General features: G+C 43.4%; 1 protein-coding gene across 2 annotated transcripts in view; it reads left to right on the top strand.

Moving 5' to 3' along the window:
* daam1b (dishevelled associated activator of morphogenesis 1b) overlaps positions 1 to 21645 on the top strand; it is a 40096-nt gene that overhangs the window by 16656 nt on the left and 1795 nt on the right. Inside the window, exons 2-25 of one of the 2 annotated variants that reach the window (XM_076084273.1) lie at positions 4377 to 4658; positions 6286 to 6375; positions 10241 to 10312; positions 10627 to 10721; positions 11146 to 11479; positions 11600 to 11710; positions 11839 to 11942; positions 12135 to 12201; positions 12318 to 12435; positions 13244 to 13382; positions 13601 to 13659; positions 13752 to 13939; positions 14401 to 14700; positions 14813 to 14920; positions 16089 to 16118; positions 16461 to 16558; positions 17141 to 17225; positions 17623 to 17729; positions 18349 to 18437; positions 18587 to 18755; positions 19196 to 19303; positions 19388 to 19448; positions 19571 to 19702; positions 20913 to 21083. In XM_076084273.1, coding sequence (XP_075940388.1) covers positions 4473 to 4658; positions 6286 to 6375; positions 10241 to 10312; positions 10627 to 10721; positions 11146 to 11479; positions 11600 to 11710; positions 11839 to 11942; positions 12135 to 12201; positions 12318 to 12435; positions 13244 to 13382; positions 13601 to 13659; positions 13752 to 13939; positions 14401 to 14700; positions 14813 to 14920; positions 16089 to 16118; positions 16461 to 16558; positions 17141 to 17225; positions 17623 to 17729; positions 18349 to 18437; positions 18587 to 18755; positions 19196 to 19303; positions 19388 to 19448; positions 19571 to 19702; positions 20913 to 21083 — 3021 coding nt within the window. In that variant the 5' untranslated portion in view covers positions 4377 to 4472. The remainder of the gene's footprint in view (positions 1 to 4376; positions 4659 to 6285; positions 6376 to 10240; positions 10313 to 10626; positions 10722 to 11145; positions 11480 to 11599; positions 11711 to 11838; positions 11943 to 12134; positions 12202 to 12317; positions 12436 to 13243; positions 13383 to 13600; positions 13660 to 13751; positions 13940 to 14400; positions 14701 to 14812; positions 14921 to 16088; positions 16119 to 16460; positions 16559 to 17140; positions 17226 to 17622; positions 17730 to 18348; positions 18438 to 18586; positions 18756 to 19195; positions 19304 to 19387; positions 19449 to 19570; positions 19703 to 20912; positions 21084 to 21645) is intronic. The other variant, XM_076084274.1, reaches the window with a different exon arrangement.

The raw sequence follows: 21645 nt of genomic DNA, 5'->3' as shown, positions 1-21645 counted from the left end.
TCTCTGTTCCTTTGCACTCGTGTTTAGTAACATGAGCGTCTCTCTGTGTTTTGCTTCAGATGCTCCTCTCTGCTTCTGCCTTTTCTCCAGCGGACATGACACTCGTGCAGGCACCATGCACGGGGCTCGCACTCGCTTTACAAACACTGAGACTCTCTTTACAGTCTGGCCCGACGCCAGGTCACCCGCCAAACCACATGGTCCCGAAAAACAACAAGGCTATGCAAGGATAGAAATGTCCGACAGACAAAGAAGAGAAATGTTTGTGTGGAAATGGGTGGGCGGGTTTAATTGGGTATGAATGAAGGAGTGCAACAAGAATGCCTCGTGCTGTCTGTAAGAAGCAGCTTACAAAAGTCATGATGTTTCTCCAGCACAGTCCCAAGAGTTGATTTATGTCAGCATAAACATCATTATTCTTGATTATATGGAAAGTGCAGCTGTTACATGGCATTATCATCAACTCGGAGACTGTTAACATTTCAAACAGGCCTGCTAGAAGGATACTTCCTGGAAATAAGCATTAATTCTGCTCTCTTTTACTGCTCGGACAGCTGAGGGTCAGGTTGACTGCGTGAGTTGTGCATGCTTGTTTGGGGATTTGAAGTAATCCGTGTTTCTTCTCTGTTGGAGCAGGTGACAGTGGAAGGTGTTGTTGTACGGGTGTTGTTCAGGGTCACGGAGCTCACCTGGCTGTGAGAGGAATGTGCTCTTGTTCAAACAGGCCTCTGTTTTTGTTGGGAACCTTGACCGTTTGACAGACGGCCTCCGGGGGCTAATGTCGACGCACTCGAGTCTCACAGGTTAACAATTACAGCACGAACACTACGTCTTGACGGTGTCACGGTCTACATGTTCAAACCGCGGATGTATGAAGAGAACGGGATGCAGCGTTGGAGGCGGGGCCCCGTTCATTCATAGGAAAGTTGCTTATTGGTGCATGAAAGCAAAGAACGTTTGACGTCCCGAGTGTTACATAAAGATGACAATAGCTCTTCCAGCAATCTTCCACATCCATGGAGCCCAGAGAGCAAGAGCTTTTCCTTTAACCCCGACTCCCAGTCCTGACTCAGGCTCATGCTCATGAACGGAGGAAGGAAACTCTGAATTTGGCTATTAGTGCATTCTACAATTTTGAGGGCTTAATAATTAAAAAAAACATCTATTCAAGTGTTCGTACTGGAAAGGTTATTTACCTGATGTTAGCCTATGGGGAAAAAGTCTTTCGGGCCCAATGGCGTCTGGTATCGGACCCGAAAATTGTAATTCCACGGATTGGCCACTATTTAAAATGAGTTTTATAGCCTGGCGCTCTTCCTAGTGGCCTGGTTCAAATCTTAAACGTTCCCCGTCTTCATGTTCTGCCTCTTTGTACCCTCCCCACATGGCACATCCGCAGGTTCCTGTAGCTGGATGGGGACCAGCGCTGTCCCACTCTGGCTCACGAGTTTATACAACGTTTATTGCTCGCTTTAGCTAATGGAAAAGATGGGCAGTTTTGTGGACTAATATGGTCAAAGGGGGCTTTGAATTTCTTCTTCCCTTCATGCTAGAATAGGTGGTGAGCGTGAAGCCAAGCAGCTGCTGCTGAGGCCTCTGGTAGTCTATTTGGAAAAGTCAAGGATGTGTCAAAATAAATACACAGTGTGTTCGTAAAGGTGAGCCGCTGTGTACTTTATCTCATGTGTGGCCATTTGTCTGTGTAGTACGATATAAGCTTTGTATATATATATAGGTATTTCTGAGAGAGGATATTCTAGGGATGGAAAGTTGGCTATTGTTAGTTGTTTTTTTTGACAGTTTGCCAGTTATTACGAGTTTGTTGGCCACAAAGAAACACGTGTTGATTTGGACGAATGTCTTGTGTGTCTGATTAAGTGGCCATTGCAATAAATCATTATCAACACAGTTTACCTTGGAACAAAACATTACATTGTGAAATGGTATCTTTATCTTTGGGCTTTTAAGAGTTTTGATTATATTCCTTTGTGGGATTTGCTTGTTTTGCTTTTGTTGTCATCAGCATGTTAAAGGAGGCAGAGAATAAAACACATTTCAGGACAGATTTCTAGATCTTCTGGTGGGTGGAAACAGTCTGAGGCGGCTTCAGCGGCTGTTCCATATTTGAAAAGTACAGCTGCTGGATAGCAGATGAACCCAAAAAGTGACTAAAATGAGACAGTGATGGCATCAGTCTTTATTTAGGAAGACCACAAAATGGATTTTGTTTTTTTTAGTGGCTCTACTTACAGAAAGTTGCCACAGGAAATGTCCTCACTTTTCCTTTTGGAAGAGAGAACTTTAGCTTTCTCCGTCGCCCTATTCCAACGAGCATGGTGACGCGCAATCTTCGATTACAGTGAAGTACGTGACAGGACGGGGTCAAATTTGCACTGAACACACAAAGAAAGGTCAAGTGAACTTGGTAATGGTCAGCGGGCTGCTGGTCCCCAAGAAAATAAATTCCTGCAGGTCAGCGCAGCCTCTGTGATTATGATACTTGGCATCACACCGACCGGCACAGCGGGGAGGGAGACCGGAGAGCTGTTTTTGTGACATGCTGACGCCGGTATCTTGAGAGATCTTGTGCACTTTATTCCATTATTCCTGCTTGGAGTTGAGCCAGCAGGTCTGAGAGCTCGCACCGCAGCTGGCTCCTCTCTTACTCCGTGCGTTTGTACGAATTAGGAGTTTGTTACAAATCAAACTTGTTTATGTTGTCAGTAGTGAGGTTCGAGGTCTGTCTTGTCTCAAAATTCATTTTTTCTTTTAGCAACAGAGTAAACTGTCACTCGTAGTGTTTGAATAGCCGTAACCAGAGAACCAACTGCTCCACATACAGGTCATCTGATCCCAGGTCAGAATACTGTCTAAAGAAAAGACATAAGGGCTGTAACATTAAACAAGACTAACAGTCAACAGCCGCGCTGGAGGCTCTGTGAGGCTCTACTGTAGCACAGCGGTGCTTTGAGCTCAACGTTAAAGCTAGAATGGCAACATGCTCGCGGTGACAATGCTAACATGCAGATGTTTAAGATGTTCACCATCTTAGTTTAGACGTGTTAGCATGCTAACATTTGCTATAATTAGCGCCAAGCACAAGGTACAGCTGCGGCACATAGGGATGTCATTGGCTATAAACCAAAGAACTGGACAAATGAATATTCTAATCTGATGGTGGCACAAAATGGAAATGTAATGGCTCACTAAAGTTATTAGAAATGATCCTCAGGTGAGCATGAATGTCTGAACCAAATGTCATGTCAACCCATTAAATAATTGTTGCCATTTTAATCAGAGGATAACCAAAGTTATTAGGATCTATCCTCTGGGGAACATGAACTTCTGCACAAAGTTACATGGCAATCCATTGAGTTCTTAAGATGTTTCAGACTGGACTAGAGTGGTGGAACGGCCGACACACCGACATTGCCGTCCCTACATTCCTGCGGCTAGCGTGGCTAAAACCAGCCCAAAAATACCCTGAACATGGTCTGTCTGTAATGTGCTCAACCCTCCTCATCAATGCTGTTCATTTATGACAGCTGATCTCGATTTTCTTTCCTCTGTGATAGAGAGGGAGGGCAGATGGGACAGTAGTCCAACAGGATTGCACACATTTCCTACATTACTGGTGAAAATGCAGCTGCCGGAGACCAAACCATGTGTGTAATCACATGTACGAAGTCAGCAGAGCCAGGAAGGGAAAGTCTGGCGTTGATGGTTATCGGGATGATTGAGGCGGTGTATGTTCAAGTTTGACGTGGACTCCTCGTCTTGTAAATCTCACATGCAGTCCGACTTACACACTGTATCGTCTCAGGGTTTAAAAGAGGGCCTGTGTTTTTGCTCTTAACCCACAATGACTTCAAAACCACGAAAAGGCTTCACACACCTCTTTACCCTGGTCATCGTAAACACACCCCTCTAATCATTCCTCGTTAGGTCTTTAGAGGGAAGCCGATGCTGAATAGGAAGGAAGGGGAGATGAAAAGGCCTGAATAAACTAATCCTGGCAAATTACAGTCTCCATTTCAAATATCACACTCCTCCGGGGGCCTTTTGTGTAAAAGATATAATGAAATCTTTCAGTGCTGGCCTTCACTGATACGATGCATTGTAGTTTTCCTACAAAAGCTATGACTCTTCACCATTCACCATTACCTGGGGCAGAGGGTTAGGTTGTAACTGTGGAAAACTCCGGCTGCTAGTCAGGAACTAGTCAGTCGACTAATGTCCTTAAAGTGTTACTGAGTGGCTTCGGATTTCATTCAACATAAAGTATTAATCTTTGTATTTAGTACTATTGTTCCTCTGTCTCTGTGAATGCCGGTTTAAAAAGCACAAGCTTAAGTGTCCCTTCTCCGTGTCCACAGTACTCTCTGACGGAGGCCACACTCTGAGGTGGAGGAGGCTGTAAAGAGGCCCCCGAAGGAGCCTCCTACCCGACCAGCCGGACGCATCGGACAGCCATGGCTCCACGGAAACGTGCCGGCGGCGGCCGTGGCGGCCTGTCTTTCATCTTCTGCTGTTTCAACAGCAGCGATCACCCGGAGATCACTTACAGGCTCAGGGAGGACTTTGCCCTGCAGGTCATGGAGCCGGCACTGCCGATGCCCGGATATGATGAGCTGGATGGCATGTTCTCCGAGTTGGTGGTAAGACTTCATGCTGCTGTTTCTGACCAGACTCATTGTAAGACTTCAAAAGAAACAATTCATGTTTTCATTTAACAGATAAGTCTGGTGTTAGTCTATATTTTTCCTTAATGTCAGCAAATCCCTGTTACCTGTGTAGTTGAAGTCTTATACATCATATTCCTTACTGCCTTAGACCTCCATTGTTGTCCAAAAAACACATAAATCAGCCACACCATTGCACTGGGTGACTTTTGCTTTTATGAGCATGACCACGATACTTTATTTTGAGTCAATCCCACACATACCATTGTGCTGCTGTGAGCACTGACTACAGCACCAAAATGTTTATAAATCTGCAGCTCAAAATAGTAATAATAATTTGCTCCTGTTTGGGTACGTTTGCCAAAAACTACAGCCCAGCTGTTTTAGGAAATTATTTTTTACCTTCCTTTAAAAAATATTTGTGGTTTTATACAACGCATGTTTAACATCTAGCGTAACAGACACTTTAATATGTTATTAATAAAGTCTTTAAAATATAATCTTACCTCATTGTTTTTCACTGTCTGTTATATTTTAGGACATTCCCAAATAAACGGTCACGTCCTCCCAGTTTACACTAGCCTGTGAATAACGGGGCCGGGCTGCTATTCTTCCTCTGTCTCATTGTCACTTCTAATTTGTTGTGCTCTCCTCTCTCTCTCTCGTGCCCCACTTCCCTCTCCCGTGGTCGCCACAGTAATCTAAGCATGACATTTTTGCACATCAATAGACCTCATTCAGGAGCTCTTAATGTCTCGGCCTCCGCCGTCTGCTAATTGCTTGTTTTTGTCTCCGCGCCCTTTATGAAGACATAATTGAGTAAGTTGAGTGTGACGACAAGGAGAGGCTTTCAGTCGCTCTGTTTACCGAAAGAAAACAGCCACGTGCTTTTCTCTTTGCCCAGTATGAGCCACCATGTGCGTGTATAATCTGAACAAACTTGCTTGGGGGGAAAAAAATAAAAAGACTCACGTTGTGGAATAAGTTGGGGCCATCTGCTCTGTTTTACGATCAATTAAACCCGACCTTTGAACTTGAGATTCATTGAGAAAAGTTTTCCAACAAAACCTGCAAGTCAAGTTAAAAGCTTCTTTTTCCATCCTACACTCTCAAACAGAACATTAACAACAAACCTGCAACAATAAAAAACATACATTTGAATGAGGACAGAAACTCTTTGAGACGTGCATTGAGTGTGCTCTCTGGCTTTAGTCTTCCCAGCAGCACCCTTTGCGTGCCTCTGTGAAATATCTGTCGGACGTAGTGACGCATGTTGTCTCCAGATGTTTGTTACCACATGTCGAGCAGACAGACCACGCCTTATCTTCTGTTTTCCCCCATTACTCACACGTCTAACGCCAGCGAGACATCTGATTTGATTCAGAGTCCTGTTGGATTTGATGATGAGAGCACCCGGTGATATCCAACCGATCATGATTAGATTCAGCACGAACCCGTCTCAAACAGAGAGCAGGGCTCTGTTGTGACTGCCCCTGCCTGGCACATGTTTTTATTTTTGGGGGGGGGGACAGAATTGACTTATGTGGATATTTTTAAATAGATGTTTCTTAACCGTATCTGCATTTTTGTCCCCACTTTGCAGGATGAGCTCGACCTTACCGAGAAGCACAGGGAAGCCATGTTCGCTCTGCCTGCAGAGAAGAAATGGCAAATCTACTGCAGCAAAAAGAAGGTGAGCGACTTTCACTGTGCATTATGTCAAACTCCACATCGGCGTCCGCACGCTTGCTGCAGGCTGGCTGCTTTGGCTGAACAATATCTGCAAATATCCTGCCAAGTTTGTGTAATCGCCTCCCTCATTGATTTGTTGTTATCTGAAGCTGTGACTTTTCTAAAACACAGACCACAGAACCTTGTATCACTGTATTCCTCTGCTCACAACAGGCATGAGTGTGTTGCCTGCACAGTGTATCTGTCTGCAGGCTTTCATCTTTAAAGTAAGGTGTATACAGCTGCATATAAGATGAAAATACACACATTATATAGCAACCTAAACTGCCTATAATACATACAATATGTACTCCAGTACCACCAAGAGTACTTTCTAATAACTTTATTCCCCATTATGTGATGTATTTCTTCAATTACTGTCCCTTTCCTCATCACTATATAATACGTCTGCACTGCCTCTTCAAAGCTCCACCATGAATAACTCACCTAAGTGGATGTTACACAAGGTGGATATAAAAATAGTGACATCTAGAGGGAGTAACACAAACGCTAAATCTAGCCTTTTCCATTAGATAATCCACTGACAGAGAAGGCAGGGTCAGGAGTTATAAAGTACTGACATGTAATGCAGGTTTCTGGTGACTCCAAACTGTTCTCCCTTGTCCTTTGTCTCATTGTTTGACTGTCCTCCCTGATTCAAGCGAAGGATTTTTAAACATGCGGGTTCTCCTTTTTAGATAGTACACCTGTCCCATCAGAGCATTCAGCGTAGCCATAACATACTCTACCACTCTGTGACAGCGTCATATTTTATTATGTCTTTTCCTTCGCGATAAAAGGACTGTCAGCTGTTCTTCCTCTCCCTGTATATTCATTCCAGGAAAACGCAGACGCCTGGTCTAGTTTAGATCAACTGGAGTTGAGCTTTCAAAGCGCCATTGACTGTGCCCTCGCATTTGTACTGCAGTGTTTCTGTATGGTATGAGTGTGTAGGATATCCTGTCCTGACTGATAATGCAGACGGGGCATGCTTTTCCTACGTCCGCTTACAAACTGGAGGTGAGGAGAGTTGGGAGTTAGTGTGATGAATGAATAGTTTGCATGTCGGTGCGCAGTACAGGTCCTCAAAGAATACAGCTGCAGAAACCCATCATGCATACAAAGTATTGCACTGATTGCAATCTGGTAATTACAAATAAGGGGATTTTTTTAAACAAAATTTGCAAAAGTCAAAGCATGGAATATTCTGTCCTTTTCACGTTTATCCCTTTTTGTGTTAATTCAATTGAGCTCAGAGAGTTTAGATATGAAGGAAGAAAGTCTCACCTCCTCCATCACTGCTGACCTCATCCCGGTCATGTGATATTAATATTACTGACCTTTTGGTTAAGAGTTGGTTGGACCATCAAAATATAACATTTAGAATCTTTAAATGAATAGTTTAACACTCTTTGAAGTAATAAGTGAGCTGGTTGTAGGCAGATTTTGTTACCTTTTAAACGGAGCCAGGCTAGCTGTTTCCCACCGCTTGCAATCTTTATGCTAAGCTAAGCTAACTGGCTTAGATGTAGCGTCCATATCTATGTGCCAATAATGTGTATTTATGTCAACAACTCATGAAGCAGAACCACTATGTGTTGAGTCAATGAATCTGCTAAAAGGTCTGAGACCTGCGTCACAAGCCGTGATCGATTATCATCCATTTGTTTGAGTATTGATGCTCTTATGACTTTGGCTGAACACAGCGTCCACTAGCCCGCAGCTATAAGGCGAGAGAAGGTAGTGGAAATGACAACAGCATGGTGTGTGCTCCCGTTTCTACTGTGTCCCAATTAGTGGCCTCATTAGGAGTAGTCTCAAGGCCCGCTTTGAAAATATAACCCAAAATGTTGCATGGTGGTTTCAGTGTTGGTGTGAAGGTGGAAACAAATCTTTATGTGCCGCATCGACCTGCAGAGAGAGGGGGGGAAGGAAGGAGTTACACAAAGACATCAATATTGCTGACTCGGCAGCAGGCTCTGGCCCCGACCCAGACAGATACAAACTCGTGTGTGTGTGTGTGTGTGTGTGTGTGTGTGTGTGTGTGTGTGTGTGTGTGTGTGTGTGTGTGTGTGTGTGTGTGTGTGTGTGTGTGTGTGTGTGTGTGTGTGTGTGTGTGTGTGTGTGTGTGTGTGTGTGTGTGTGTGGAGAAAAGAGGCAAAGGATGCGGTCGGCTGTCCAAGGCAAACAGGAAGGCTTCACTTCCACAGGTGCAGCTCTTGTGTGTCTGGCAGGGGGGGGGGGGGGGGGGGTGATAAGGAGGAAGGTGGGGTCATTACCAGGGCGTTCTGAGCCCGCGAGTGATAAGGCTGCTGTTTTTTCACCGGTGGTCCCTTGGCTTCAGAAGTTGGGCCCGGCCTGAAGGAGATAAGTCAGTCAAAAGCAGCAAAGCTTGAGCTGTTGGGCTTGGCCGGGCTCCTGAGCCGATGAAATCATGCTGCAGAAAATCAGTCTTCCTCCTCCTCCTTCGTCAGCTCTCCTGTAAGCTCCATCGTCTGCCAAGAGGAAGATTTACTGATCTGGTTGTTAGCAGAGATTTTTTTGCAGTTAGGTTTCAAATTTCATCCCAAAAAAGCTTATTTGCGAGAGGACAGAGCTGTAACTTAACTTCTCTCTCAAGCAGACTCTAAATAACTGAGATTGATTCCTGTTTCCTAACGTGCCTTTGATCTTTACTGTCTCAAATGTGAAGAGAAAAAAAAAATAGACTCCCAGAAATACACTCCCCACTTTCTCTCTCTCATCGTGACCCTAAATAAACGAAAGACATGTCAGCGTTTGAAGAGCGCTGACTTCCGAGTTGAAAGATGAACTCTCTAAGATGCGAAAGGAAGCGGCCCCACCTCTGCGTCTGCTCCAGTAATGGACTGAACTCCGTCCAGCGCCCTGCCGGGTCAAGCTGGCACTGGACGTGAGTGGAACAGCAGGATCAGACCTTCCCGTCACTGCACGATCCCCGCAGACCGGCCAAACCCTGCAGTGTCTGTCGGAGCAGCCAAGTCTCTCTGCAGGCTGCTTTATTAACTGACGCCCAATTAGTTTCTGATGGTCACAGCTCGCTTGTGCTTAATGGAGCCGGAGTTAAAATGAAAGCTGGCGGCCCTTTTATGTACAAGCCAAGTTCATGGCCAAGTCCTTTTCTCCTCAGTGTTTTTCCCCTCGAGTTAGAAAATGCAATCATCTAAGAAATGTCTTACAGTTATTTCTTATATTTCACTTATGATACAAACGTGCCCATCAGGAGATTAATGGCAGCATAAATCAGGCCGTGTCCTTAATCCACCGTTTTAACATTCATTTGCTAATCTCAAGATTTTCTCGAGCAGCTGTGCTCTCTTTTCTGCACGTCTCACCACCTCCTGAAGCACTTAGTGAAGCACTCGATGATCAAATGCGCTGGATATCTGTGGCGCCCTACTTTTCATTTCCTGCTCCATTTTTTGGCTTTTTGGCTATTTATTCCCTGAACCTTCTGTTCCCCGTGTGTTTGTTGCTCTTTGTATGTTTCATGTCTTCCAAAGCCAATTGGTCTGAAAATAATGGAATGAAGTTCTCCATCTGGTTTGCAGTTTGACTTTGATTTATTCAAACGTGTCGTGAACCACCCAACGACTTTTGACTTTCTGCAATATTTCCTTCAAGACCACGTTTTTTAAACTTCAAAATCTCAATCGCTCCCAATTAATATTCTGAAGCCCAAAACATCTTTTTCTAACAAACTCATCTCATGTTTTCCTTCCCCTGTTGTGTGTGACATTCCTTAAAAACAATGCCCATGTGGATCACTGCACAGCATCCTTCACTCTCTGTTATTCTCTGTTTTTCAGGAACAAGAAGAAAACAAAAGTGCCACTAGTTGGCCAGAATACTACATTGATCAGCTCAATTCAATGGCAGCTGTAAGTAATTCTTTCTTTTTGGATAAAACAAATGGTCACAAAATAGTCCTGGAAGAAGGACCCGGCCTCTGTTGCTCTTCCTTTCCTTATCCGATTCAGAGGTCCAACATTGTAAAACCCTCTGAGACAAATCTGTGCCTCTGGGCTATTTGAATAAAACCTAATAACCTCTTGTGAGCCAACGAATAACATACTTTTTAATTAGCTGGGAATAAATGTTCCATGTGACCTGTATATCTCTGGAAATCAGTAAGGTTAGCTCTATTTGTCCCGCCCCTCAGACTTCAGACTATGTTTAATCTTCTGTTGGACAGAGAACGACGCTCCTCGCTCTGGAGAAAGAAGACGAGGAAGAGAGGAACAAAACCATCGAGAGCTTGAAGACTGCTCTGAGGACGCAACCCATGAGGTGGACAAATACATCCCTCATCTCACTCTCTCCTGTCTCTTTTATCTCCTCCTTGTCCTTAATATATAATGTCGTCCATCATCACATCTCCTTTCATGTTTTCAGCTGCTCTCACCTTGACCTTGTGTACACCCATAAAGGTCACTGCACTGTCGGTTTCCCATTGACCTGAATGCTCATTAAAGCATTTCTGGAACCTGAGCTTTTCACTGCACTTTAAAACCAAATGTTGTGAGTTACTTATTACATTTAGTCAAGATGATATAGCACAAGGACATAGAGAGTGGATAAATGGACACACATAGATACACACATTTAGCTATTTGGCTTGTGAAAATACAGCTTTACTTTATTTGTGCATTTATAGTTTTTCACATTAAAACTAGTCTCCCGAACTAAGATGATTTCCCTCTCCCCATCTCAGGTTCGTGACCCGTTTTATCGACCTGGACGGCCTCACGTGTATCCTGAACTTCCTGAAGAGCATGGACTATGAGACCACGGAGTCGCAGATCCACACGTCTCTGATCGGCTGCATCAAAGCTCTGATGAACAACTCGCAGGGCCGCGCCCACGTCCTCTCTCACTCCGAGAGCATCAACATCGTCGCTCAGAGCCTGGCCACGGAGAACATCAAAACCAAGGTGGCGGTGTTGGAGATCATGGGCGCCGTGTGTCTGGTGCCCGGCGGACACAAAAAAATCCTGGAGGCCATGCTGCACTACCAACGCTTCGCCTGCGAGAGGACAAGATTTCAGGTGGGTGGGAGCAGGCCAAGCGCACAGCAGTGGTTTTATCATCATTCGTAGATCGATAAAGTCATTTCAAAGCAACAGTGTGTGAAGATATCTTAACTGTAATGACCTGTCATCCCGCAGACCCTTATAAACGATCTGGACCGCAGTACAGGGCGATACAGAGATGAGGTCAACCTGAAAACAGCCATCATGTCCTTTATAAATGCTGTGCTGAGTCAAGGCGCCGGAGAGGTGAATTATAAACATTAGACCGCTTTCATGCTTCCTTCCACACTGGAAGGTCATCGTGTCATTAAAGAGACTCTTTAAAACAGTTCTACTGCTAATTTCTTTTTCTATTTTTTTTTTTTCAAATACAGACAAGTTTGGAATTCCGTATCCACCTACGATATGAGTTTCTCATGTTGGGGATCCAACCGGTGATCGATAAGCTACGCTCTCATGAAAACTCCACATTAGACAGGTGAGATGGAACAGAAAATAAAGTAATGTCTGGAGCTTTGAGAAGAATACACCTGCTCCAGAGTGATGCCGGTCAACGTGTGTTGATCACGACTTTCCTTGCTTTCTTGCAAAGTACAACATGAAGTATACAAGTGCAGCACAATTGCACGCTGCACTTTCTTATCTCGTGTTTTTCCATTCACACTCTCAGACATTTAGACTACTTTGAGATGCTGCGGAACGAGGATGAGCTGGCTTTGTCGAAACGTTTTGAGTCGGTAAGGAGAAGAAAACAAACTATAATTCCCTGACATCATTCTTGCATTATTTGTGACTGTACAATATTTAGCAGGAGATATTCACAGGTGCTGTTGTTTCGCTTCTTCTCCTCCAGGTACATATAGACACCAAAAGTGCCAACCAAGTTTTTGATCTCATCCGCAAGAAGATGAACCACACTGATGCACACCCGCACTTTATGTCTGTCCTGCATCACTGTCTCCTCATGCCACGTGAGTGTTTCTTTACATTGTTTAATACTTTGCTGCACACTGTACAATGTTTGGACAACTACCGTCACACAAACATACTGTGAAATGGGATTAAAGGCCAGTGAGTTTACAAACACCAGAAAGATAAGGATGTTGACTTTGTGCAGATTATTCAGTCCAGATATTGGATAAGCACATTCCCAGCCAAACTTAATACTTTACTCACTCAAAGTCGGAGACCATTGTTGGCTAATATTCAGGTTTTGTTACTGTTTTTCTGCAAGAAAATGCACCATGTTGGATTACAATTTTAGCCAGCTTCCTCACGTCACTTGACTTGAAAACAAAGAGCCACAAAGCGGCTGCCATTTTTCTTTGACTCTTACCTTCCTCCTCGGAGTGGCTTTTTTAACAAGACCCCTCTCGGTTACTTTGCTGAGGCATTAAGCGTGTAATTAACACTTCAGCCGCAAATACTGTGCTGCGGTCAAACTCAAGAGTTAATCAAATAGAAGCTTGTGATGGTACTTCATAGAAAAGAGTAATCAGAATAATATCACTGAATATGTTGTGATGCATTGAACAACAGTAAACATGTTGTCCCTCATGATGGATGCAGTCTCACCAATCTGTAACACATACATGCGTCACCTTGTAACCTAGTTATAGTGCTTCTATTTATCTCATCAGTTAGGAGCTAATTTTGGAAATCAGTCCTTTGGTTCATCATAATAAAACAGCCGCTGTGGATCCAGCTGTGGATCCAGCTGTTCCTGTACTGACACTAATGGAGAGAAATTCATTCTAATTACTGAGGCTCTCTCCTCAGACAAGAGAAGCGGTAACACGGTGCAGTACTGGCTGCTGTTGGATCGCATCGTCCAGCAGATGGTCTTGCAGAACGACAAGGGTCACGATCCCGACGTCACACCACTGGAGAACTTTAACGTGAAGAACGTTGTCCGGATGTGAGTCCTCATTTCTTCCTCCGAGACAGACCGAGTGACGACATGGAACAGATTACTCGGCTGCCAGATTGTAGGATGCAGAACAATGTTGTGTTTGATGAGACATTAAAAAGCCTCGCGCTCAGCAGTGTTTCAAAAATAGATTCCCTTTTAAGTTCAGAAAAACAATGACTGGAGTTGTTCACTGGAGTTGATTATGTGTGTCATCCTTTATGCAGGCTGGTCAATGAAAATGAGGTCAAACAGTGGAAAGAGCAGGCAGAGAAAATGCGAAAAGGTTCGTAAGACTGCAAATGATTTAACTGAAATAGAATACGTTTGTTAATTAACTCAATATGACGAACATATCGCCGTGGCTTCCCATTTCAGAGCACCATGAGCTGCAGCAGAAGTTTGATAAGAAGGAGCGTGAATGTGATGCAAAGACTCAGGAGAAAGAGGACATGATGCAGACCCTCAACAAGATGAAAGAGAAGCTGGAAAAGGAGAGCACCGAGCACAAGAATGTCAAACAGCAAGTGGCCGAACTCACCGTCCAACTGCACGAACTCAGCACCGTACGTCGTCCTTTATGTTCACTGGGCCACTTTATAATGACCTGTAAATGAAACCTGATTGAATGTTGTGTTAATGACAAATCACTGACAAATGGAAACACTTCTATCTCGTTGCATATTGATTTGTTACTTTATGTTGTTGCTTGCCTGAAACAGCAACACCTTTGAACCCTTATTATTTCTGTTATGTCAGCAGAATACAAGTTACAGAGTCCCATCAATGAAACAGAAGAATACAGCAACATTTTTGTGCAATGCACAAGATTATGACACCTGAAATATATATTACGAAAGATTTATTTTATATGAGCAAGGACTAATTTAAATTGAACAAAGATAGGACAATGGTTCCCACCGTGGTCAATGACTAGACAAAGATCTCTGAGTATTGTCACACGTTTATTGCTCAGAGCATGGTACACAGGACAGGGGTTGGGTTGAAATGTATACTCTCCCTGCAGAGACGGGCAGCTGTTGTTCCTGGAGGCCCTCCCCTCGGCCCCGGTCCGCCCGGTGGTCCTCCTCCACCCATCTCAGCGTTTGGTATGTGCCCACCTCCCCCGCCGCCCCCTGGGGGCATGATGCCTCCTCCACCTCCCCCACCGCCTCCTCCGGGTGGACCCCCACCTCCTCCTGGACGCCCACTCTTCGCAGGTATCCCTCCCCCGCCGGGAGCACCCCTTGGACCATCCCTGAAGACGAAGAACATTCCCCAGCCATCCAACGCACTCAAGTCCTTCAACTGGGCCAAGTTAGCTGAGGTGAGAACAGCGGAGGCACAAAAGGACCTGAATATATAATATATAGTATAATAATATCTTGATGCTTGGTGTTAGAATATGAGATATAAATGTCTTGTTGTCCTCTGCTCAGAATAAACTGGAGGGCACTATCTGGATGGAGGTGGACGATGCCAAGGTTTTCAAAATCCTGGATCTGGAGGACATTGAAAAGACCTTCTCAGCCTATCAGAGACAGCAGGTACTGAGGACGAGGCAGTTCATCTCTCCAGCTCTCCAAATGTGGCCGTCTATTGTCAGAGAGGCCCGGGGGGGTTGAGTTGCTGAGGGCTGAGCTGGCTTGCCTTTTTGGATTTAGACTTTGCTTCTGATGAGATTTTCTTGTTTTGCAACTTTTGATTTCTCAAGAAAAGTTGGAGAAAAGGGGGAGAGGTCAGATCATTTACAAAAAAAACAAAAGTCAGCCTGAGGCAAAGAAAACAAACAAAAAAAAAAGTAGACGGGGAAATCTCCAGGTTTATTTGGGAGTTTCTTAGATGCAAAACTTTCGGTAGCACTTTCTGTGACGCCCATTTCTATAATGCATCGTAAACATACTTGTAATGTGTTATAATCTCCTTATAGCAGTGTGTGATTTTAAAGCACACATAAACATTCATAATGCTTTTTAACATAGCAGATTATTAAGCATTTTATAATGACTTATGTTTTACAACCATAACAGTTAAAATACATTATGATCCTTACAAAAATATGCTTTGTGATTTTTGTTATTAGTTGTTATAATGACACGGTGCTATAAGCAGATTATAATGCGTTATAAGTATGTTTATAATGCATCATAGGTGTGATAGAAAGTGTTACTAAACTTTCAGGCTTGAATCATCTTAACGCCTTCTTACATTGCAACAGAATGCTGTTGTTGCTATTTTAGTTTGTGGTTTTGATCCTTATGCATTGATTGAAAATGCATGAGTGAGCTGCTCAGAATCAGCTGTTTCCTCTTAGTTACTAGATATTCTTAATCAGTAGTGACTTTGTGAGTTGTTTAGAAGAGAATGAGCATGCCTTTTCAAAAGTTCAAGAAGCATGTCCAGCACACAAAATAAGATCTTCAAAAAACACTGAAAAAGACTCAACCGGAAGCATCTCTGCTCACACACACAGAGGCAAAACTTTAGACCTTCAGCTTGATTTTTTTTTTTGTGCACAGCATGTGAACTGTAAGCAACTGAACACCCACTCACGCCTCAATGCTGCTCACTCCATCAGTGACGGATCCGTCGTTGTCTAAGAACAGAATGAGCTTTGATTCATTAGCTGTTTGTTTTTATGGGCTGCGATCACGTAACTGCTTTACTTATTCTAATGAGTGCTTACGTCTTCCCTGCTTCTTGCCTGCATTTTAGGACTTCTTTATGATCAATAACAGCAAACAGGTGAGTGCACTTACAGTACAGTAGATGTACAGTCTGGAATTTGTGTCGCTCTTCGTGGATTCTATCTTTATTTATATGTTGTACTGTACGTCATGTCCTTTTGTCCATCTTACTTAAATGTATATAATGACTCGTGAGACTGTTGAGAGTCCGCTGCCTTTATTTGTGTCATATTTGCATGTACTGATGAATGTGACGACCTCCCTGTCTGACTGTTTTCAAAGTCTTTGTACTGTATTTTCAGTTTGGGCTTTTAGGGCATGCGTCGTCTTCGTTGTTGTGTGTCTTGTGCACGTTGAACTGGCCTGTTGCACTCTGACCTCTTCATCGGTTTGCTCACAGAAAGAAGCAGAAGACGACACGCTGAGCTCTAAAAAAGTCAAGGAGCTGTCAGTCATTGACGGCCGTCGTGCTCAGAACTGCAACATCCTCCTCTCGCGGTACGTTTGCATCAGCATCATCTTGTAAATCATTACTGACACTGCACAGGCTGTGAGGGATATTTCCCCTTGTATGTCAAATTTATTTTACTTTTCTAAATGTAGTTTTGAGGATACGCAATCTCATTTTTAAAGAGGTCAATAAGAGATGAATAAAAAACTAAACAAATAACATAAAGTTATATAATAGCATAAACACACACTTATTAATACAATGACATAAAAACAGCACATATAAGCATACGGTGCTCTCCCTCAACCTCAAACCACACTACAATGTTTATTACAAGCATCATCTACAGGAAAGTAAAAGAGAAAATAAGAATTAATAACTGCCCAACCAGATAAAATCATGTCAATAGTACGAAACGTAAAGGTTAACGAGCAAAGATGTCTTTGTAAGTAATAGATCTCACTGATCTCATTGGGATTTTTATTTATTAGCTCATCTGTCATTTTCTTTAGAACCTATATGTACAAAAGAAGGTGTTAAGTATGTCTACGTGATGTGATTTAAATTGAACTCAAAGCCGTCTTCAATACGAAGGGCAGCTAAAGTAATGCATCTATTGTGCGCTGCAGGCTGAAGCTTTCTAACGAGGAGATGAAGAGAGCCATCCTGACCATGGACGAACAGGAGGACCTTCCCAAAGACATGCTGGAGCAGGTACGTCATCGGGTTCACTGCTGCGAAGCAGCAAGTACTGCTGGGTGAATCAAACGTGCCTTCATGTAGCGATTGCACTTTGACTGCTTTCTAAAAATAGCAGCAATTCATGCCTGTCAGCATTAAGCCACGTGTTCACCTATTTTTAGAGCCAATGTTGAAATTGTGGGTAACAAGCTACAACTCTGATAACAGCATATTTGGTTAATGTTCTTTATATTGAAGCGGAGCGAGACAGTGAGATGCAAAAGCATGACAGCAGAGATTCAGCCCTTTGTATATTATAAATTGCTTTAACAGACACAATGTGATAACCCCCTCCTCTGCCTCTAACAGAGATGAGTACAGGTGAATGTTTGAAATGGGAATGAAAGACGTCTTTTTTTTCTTCCTTCAGCTGCTGAAGTTTGTCCCAGAGAAGAGCGATGTGGATCTTCTGGAGGAACACAAACATGAGCTCGACCGAATGGCAAAACCTGACCGCTTCTTCTATGAGATGAGCAGGTACTTCAGCCATAACAGTTTTCTTTCTTATGTTCTACCTTTTTAATTCTGTATTAAACAGATATTATCATGAAACCTGACAGTATCAGGTCAGTGCAGCGCTCTGCAGATCAGAAGTGCTGACAAACAATAGCCATTGTTTCCTCTCAGTCAGGGCAGATAAGTGAAGTCACACATGGCTTTCTACTTAGCCGGGGGAACAATAGCTGAATGTGTGACTCATCTTAATGGTGTCGGTGAATAAATCAAGTCTGTAACATAATAACAGTAATTTAATAACGTGTCACAACTCGGCCACTAACTGCCATAAATACATTCAGATCAGAAACTAGAGTAACTGCTGTTCCTACAGTATAGTGACAAACGTCACAGTGGTATTCATTAGCTGCACAGTCAGTGGTTTTATAAGCTGAAATGAAAAACACTGACAAAAATAAGCTTCATCACCACAACGTTATATGTGCGATTGAATGAGCACACAGGCGGCTTTGCTTTATTTTGCCAGAGCACAATGTCCATGTTTGTGGCTTTTGTCTAACTTGGTGGATTTCCCTGTTCATCATTTATTATTTTTGACTCAGTTTGTTCCTCTGACACACATTTTCCGTCCCCTGTCCAGAATAAACCACTACCAGCAGAGGCTGCAGTCCTTATACTTCAAAAAGAAGTTTGCCGAGAGGATAGCTGAGATCAAACCCAAAGTTGAAGGTAAGAAAAATCTGTGGTGATATAACTCAAAAATGTAAAAGTAAGAAATGTATTCTCCTTTGAAGCATCTCTGTAGTGGCTTGCCAAGCTACCTAAAATGAATCAGTCGGACACCTTTAATCACCTTTTTTCCTGTTTTCCTGTCTCAGCTCTCAGCAGGGCGTCTAAGGAGATTTTACACAGCAGAAACCTGAAGCAGCTGCTGGAGGTGGTGCTGGCCTTTGGAAACTTCATGAACAAGGGTCAGAGGGGCAACGCTTACGGCTTCAAGGTGTCTTCGCTCAACAAGATTGCTGATACCAAATCCAGTATCGACAAGTAAGAACAACTTTCAACTGTAACATTTATCGTTTTTATTTGATTTGACCTTCATTATACCAGAATAATCTTCCTTGCTTTTAAAATGAATAGCCAAAAGTGACTCTGTAGCTCTTCCCAAGATAAGGGTGCAACAACTTTAGAAGCACTTTCACCAAAGACAGAGCGGGTTCCAGGAATGAGATACAAAATATGTCCGCACGACCGAAAGATACAGCTACAGTTTACCGCTAAGCTACAGCTGTAGTTTAAGAAGGAGTTTTAGGAGTCGGCAGAGAACATAAATACATCAAAACTGGCAGGCCGTAAAACAAAAAGTCACGTCTGGAACAGGGAATGTGATATAGATGAAACTCCATATGGTTATTCGCATCTGAACGCACATAATAAAAGCAATATATATTGCACATTTGACACGTCCACTGTCTCCGCGTTTGCAGAAACATAACCCTCCTGCACTACCTGATCACCATCCTGGAGAAGAAATACCCCAAAGTCCTGATGTTCCAGGAGGACCTGCAGAGTCTCTCTGACGCCGCCAAAGTCAAGTAGGTGGAGCTGTCAAGATCCTGCTGCCTGACTTTCAACTGCTTTCCCTTTTTGTATTGAACCATCGCTTTTCTTTTTTGCAGCATGACTGAGCTGGAAAAAGATATCGGCAACATGCGCAGCGGCTTAAAAAGCGTGGAGAGTGTGAGTCGCAAAGATCTACGACATAACGCGCGTTCATTTATCGGTCATGCTGTTGTGCAATATTTAGTGCGGGTCGAGCTTTACTTCAACGTTTCCCTCTTCTGGATAACTTTCACTCGTAGGAGCTGGAATATCAGAAGAAGCGACCGCAGGAGCTGGGCGACAAGTTTGTGTCGGTCGTGAGTCAGTTCATCACCGTGGCCAGCTTCAGCTTCTCCGATGTGGAGGACTCTCTCGCCGAGGCCAAGGAACTGGTACGTCCCGCTGAGTGTGTTCGAGCAGACCGGACAGCACCAGTGTCACTTGTAGAAACAGAAAGCGTCCCATTTCCTCTCGGATGCAGCTGTTTCATATGTGCCTTATTGACCTCGTCTGTCACCTTTTGTAGGAAAGCTAACAGCGGGAGTGAAGCGTTTCAGCTTCCTGCCGCTTTATTGGTCCGCCTGCTCGCTGCCATGTGTGCAGCTCAAGAGAGAAAAGCAGGAACAGAGACGGAAAATAGCATTTTTTTCACCATTATGTTCGACCTCACAGTATTTAATGAAAGCTTTTATCAAATGTTATCGTTACATTTGAATGTGGGAGGTCGTTGTGAACATTAGAGGCCAACAGAATGTGAATTTACTTCTCATTTGTAGTACAAAAGCAAAAGGTCTGGATTTTGCAGACATTTTATGAGAATTGGTCTTTTTACTACCAGAAACCTGAGCATATTCACCTTTCTGGGAAAAGCTTGACACCCAAATTTTAAATTTATGCACCTGCCCACATTTATTGGTGCAGAGGTTTTTTATCTCTGAGCGTGTGTTACATTGACCCAAGTGCTCAGCTGGTCACATGGCAGCCATTCGTTTTCTGCAAATAATTGACGGTGTCCCGTTGTTAAATATGTTTACAGTGGTCCTCTGTACGCATACACACATACTGACTCTTTAAACAACTCCGTGCATCTTGTTTGTGTGCATAAATATCAAGATGTAGAGAAAAAAAAAGAGGGCATTTTTGCCACAGAAATTGCGAGGAAGTAAAAAAAAACGCATCGTACCTGAATGCATCGCACACGAACCAACCGTTAATTTAACAAATAACAAATAATTGAAGTAACCTGACAGAGTTTGCGTGCCATGGACAGATCGCTGCACATCTTAGAAGGTGTATGTTGTCAGCATGACCTCACATCTGGATGTCCTCTTTTTTTAACTTACTGTGAAAAACATTCAACAAACATGTTGCCTTAATTTGGGCTCTGGCTCCAGTCTCTGGCCTCAGCTGTAATCAGTAGCCGGTCACATCTGAGTTAACACGGGCTTCAAAGCCCAACTACTGGTACCCTGCTCTTATTTCAAAGAGCTGAGACCTAACGAGTCCCCCTGTAAAACAGTCAAAGACGGAGTAAAACATGGTTCGACTGTGTCCCGCTGTAAATCTAATCCCACGTGTGCCCCCTTCTCTTTGGTCCCACAGTTTCTGAAGGCAGTAAAGCACTTTGGTGAGGATGCCAGTAAGATGCAGCCAGATGAGTTCTTTGGAGTCTTTGACCAGTTCCTGCAGTCGTTCGCCGAGGCTCAGCAGGAGAACGAGAACATGCGAAAACGCAAAGAGGAGGAGGAGCGCAGGGCCAAGATGGAAGCTCAGGTGTGTGATCGTTCCGTTTCCATATCATCCTTGACAAAAAGAGCCGCAGTTATAAAACACTATATAACTATGGAGTATAATCTGAAATATTGTAGAAACTCAGACATTAATTCAGAGCTAAAACGAGACACTGTACATTTTGATAAAACACTACAGCTATAAGGAATAATTTGACATTTTGGGAAATATATATTTATTCGTTTTCTGCCGAGTTTTAAATGAGAAGATCGATACCACGATACTACATATCTGTCCCTACTGTATGAAGTTACAGCCTGCAGCCGGTTAGCTTAGCACAAAATGGAAACAAGGAGCTTGTAACAAACAGCCTGGCTCTGGTAGCTGTTTCCTCCTGCCTCTAGTCTTTATGCTAAGCTAACTAGCTGCTGCTGGCTTCATATTTAACACACAGATAAGAGTGGTATCGATCTTCCCAACTATTTCTATGACTAAGTGTATTAAAAAAAATGTCAAACTATTTCTCTGATGTTAATAAATTCGAGTCCATTCTCGTGAATGTGATATCTCAAGAACACCTTTTAGCGAATTTTCTCAGATTTTG

Source organism: Anarhichas minor, unplaced genomic scaffold (genome assembly GCF_050575085.1).
Source record: "Anarhichas minor isolate MPS153535 unplaced genomic scaffold, ASM5057508v1 ptg000136l, whole genome shotgun sequence".
NCBI classification, from domain to species: domain Eukaryota; kingdom Metazoa; phylum Chordata; class Actinopteri; order Perciformes; family Anarhichadidae; genus Anarhichas; species Anarhichas minor.
This window is presented reverse-complemented; position numbering and strand designations above follow the sequence as displayed.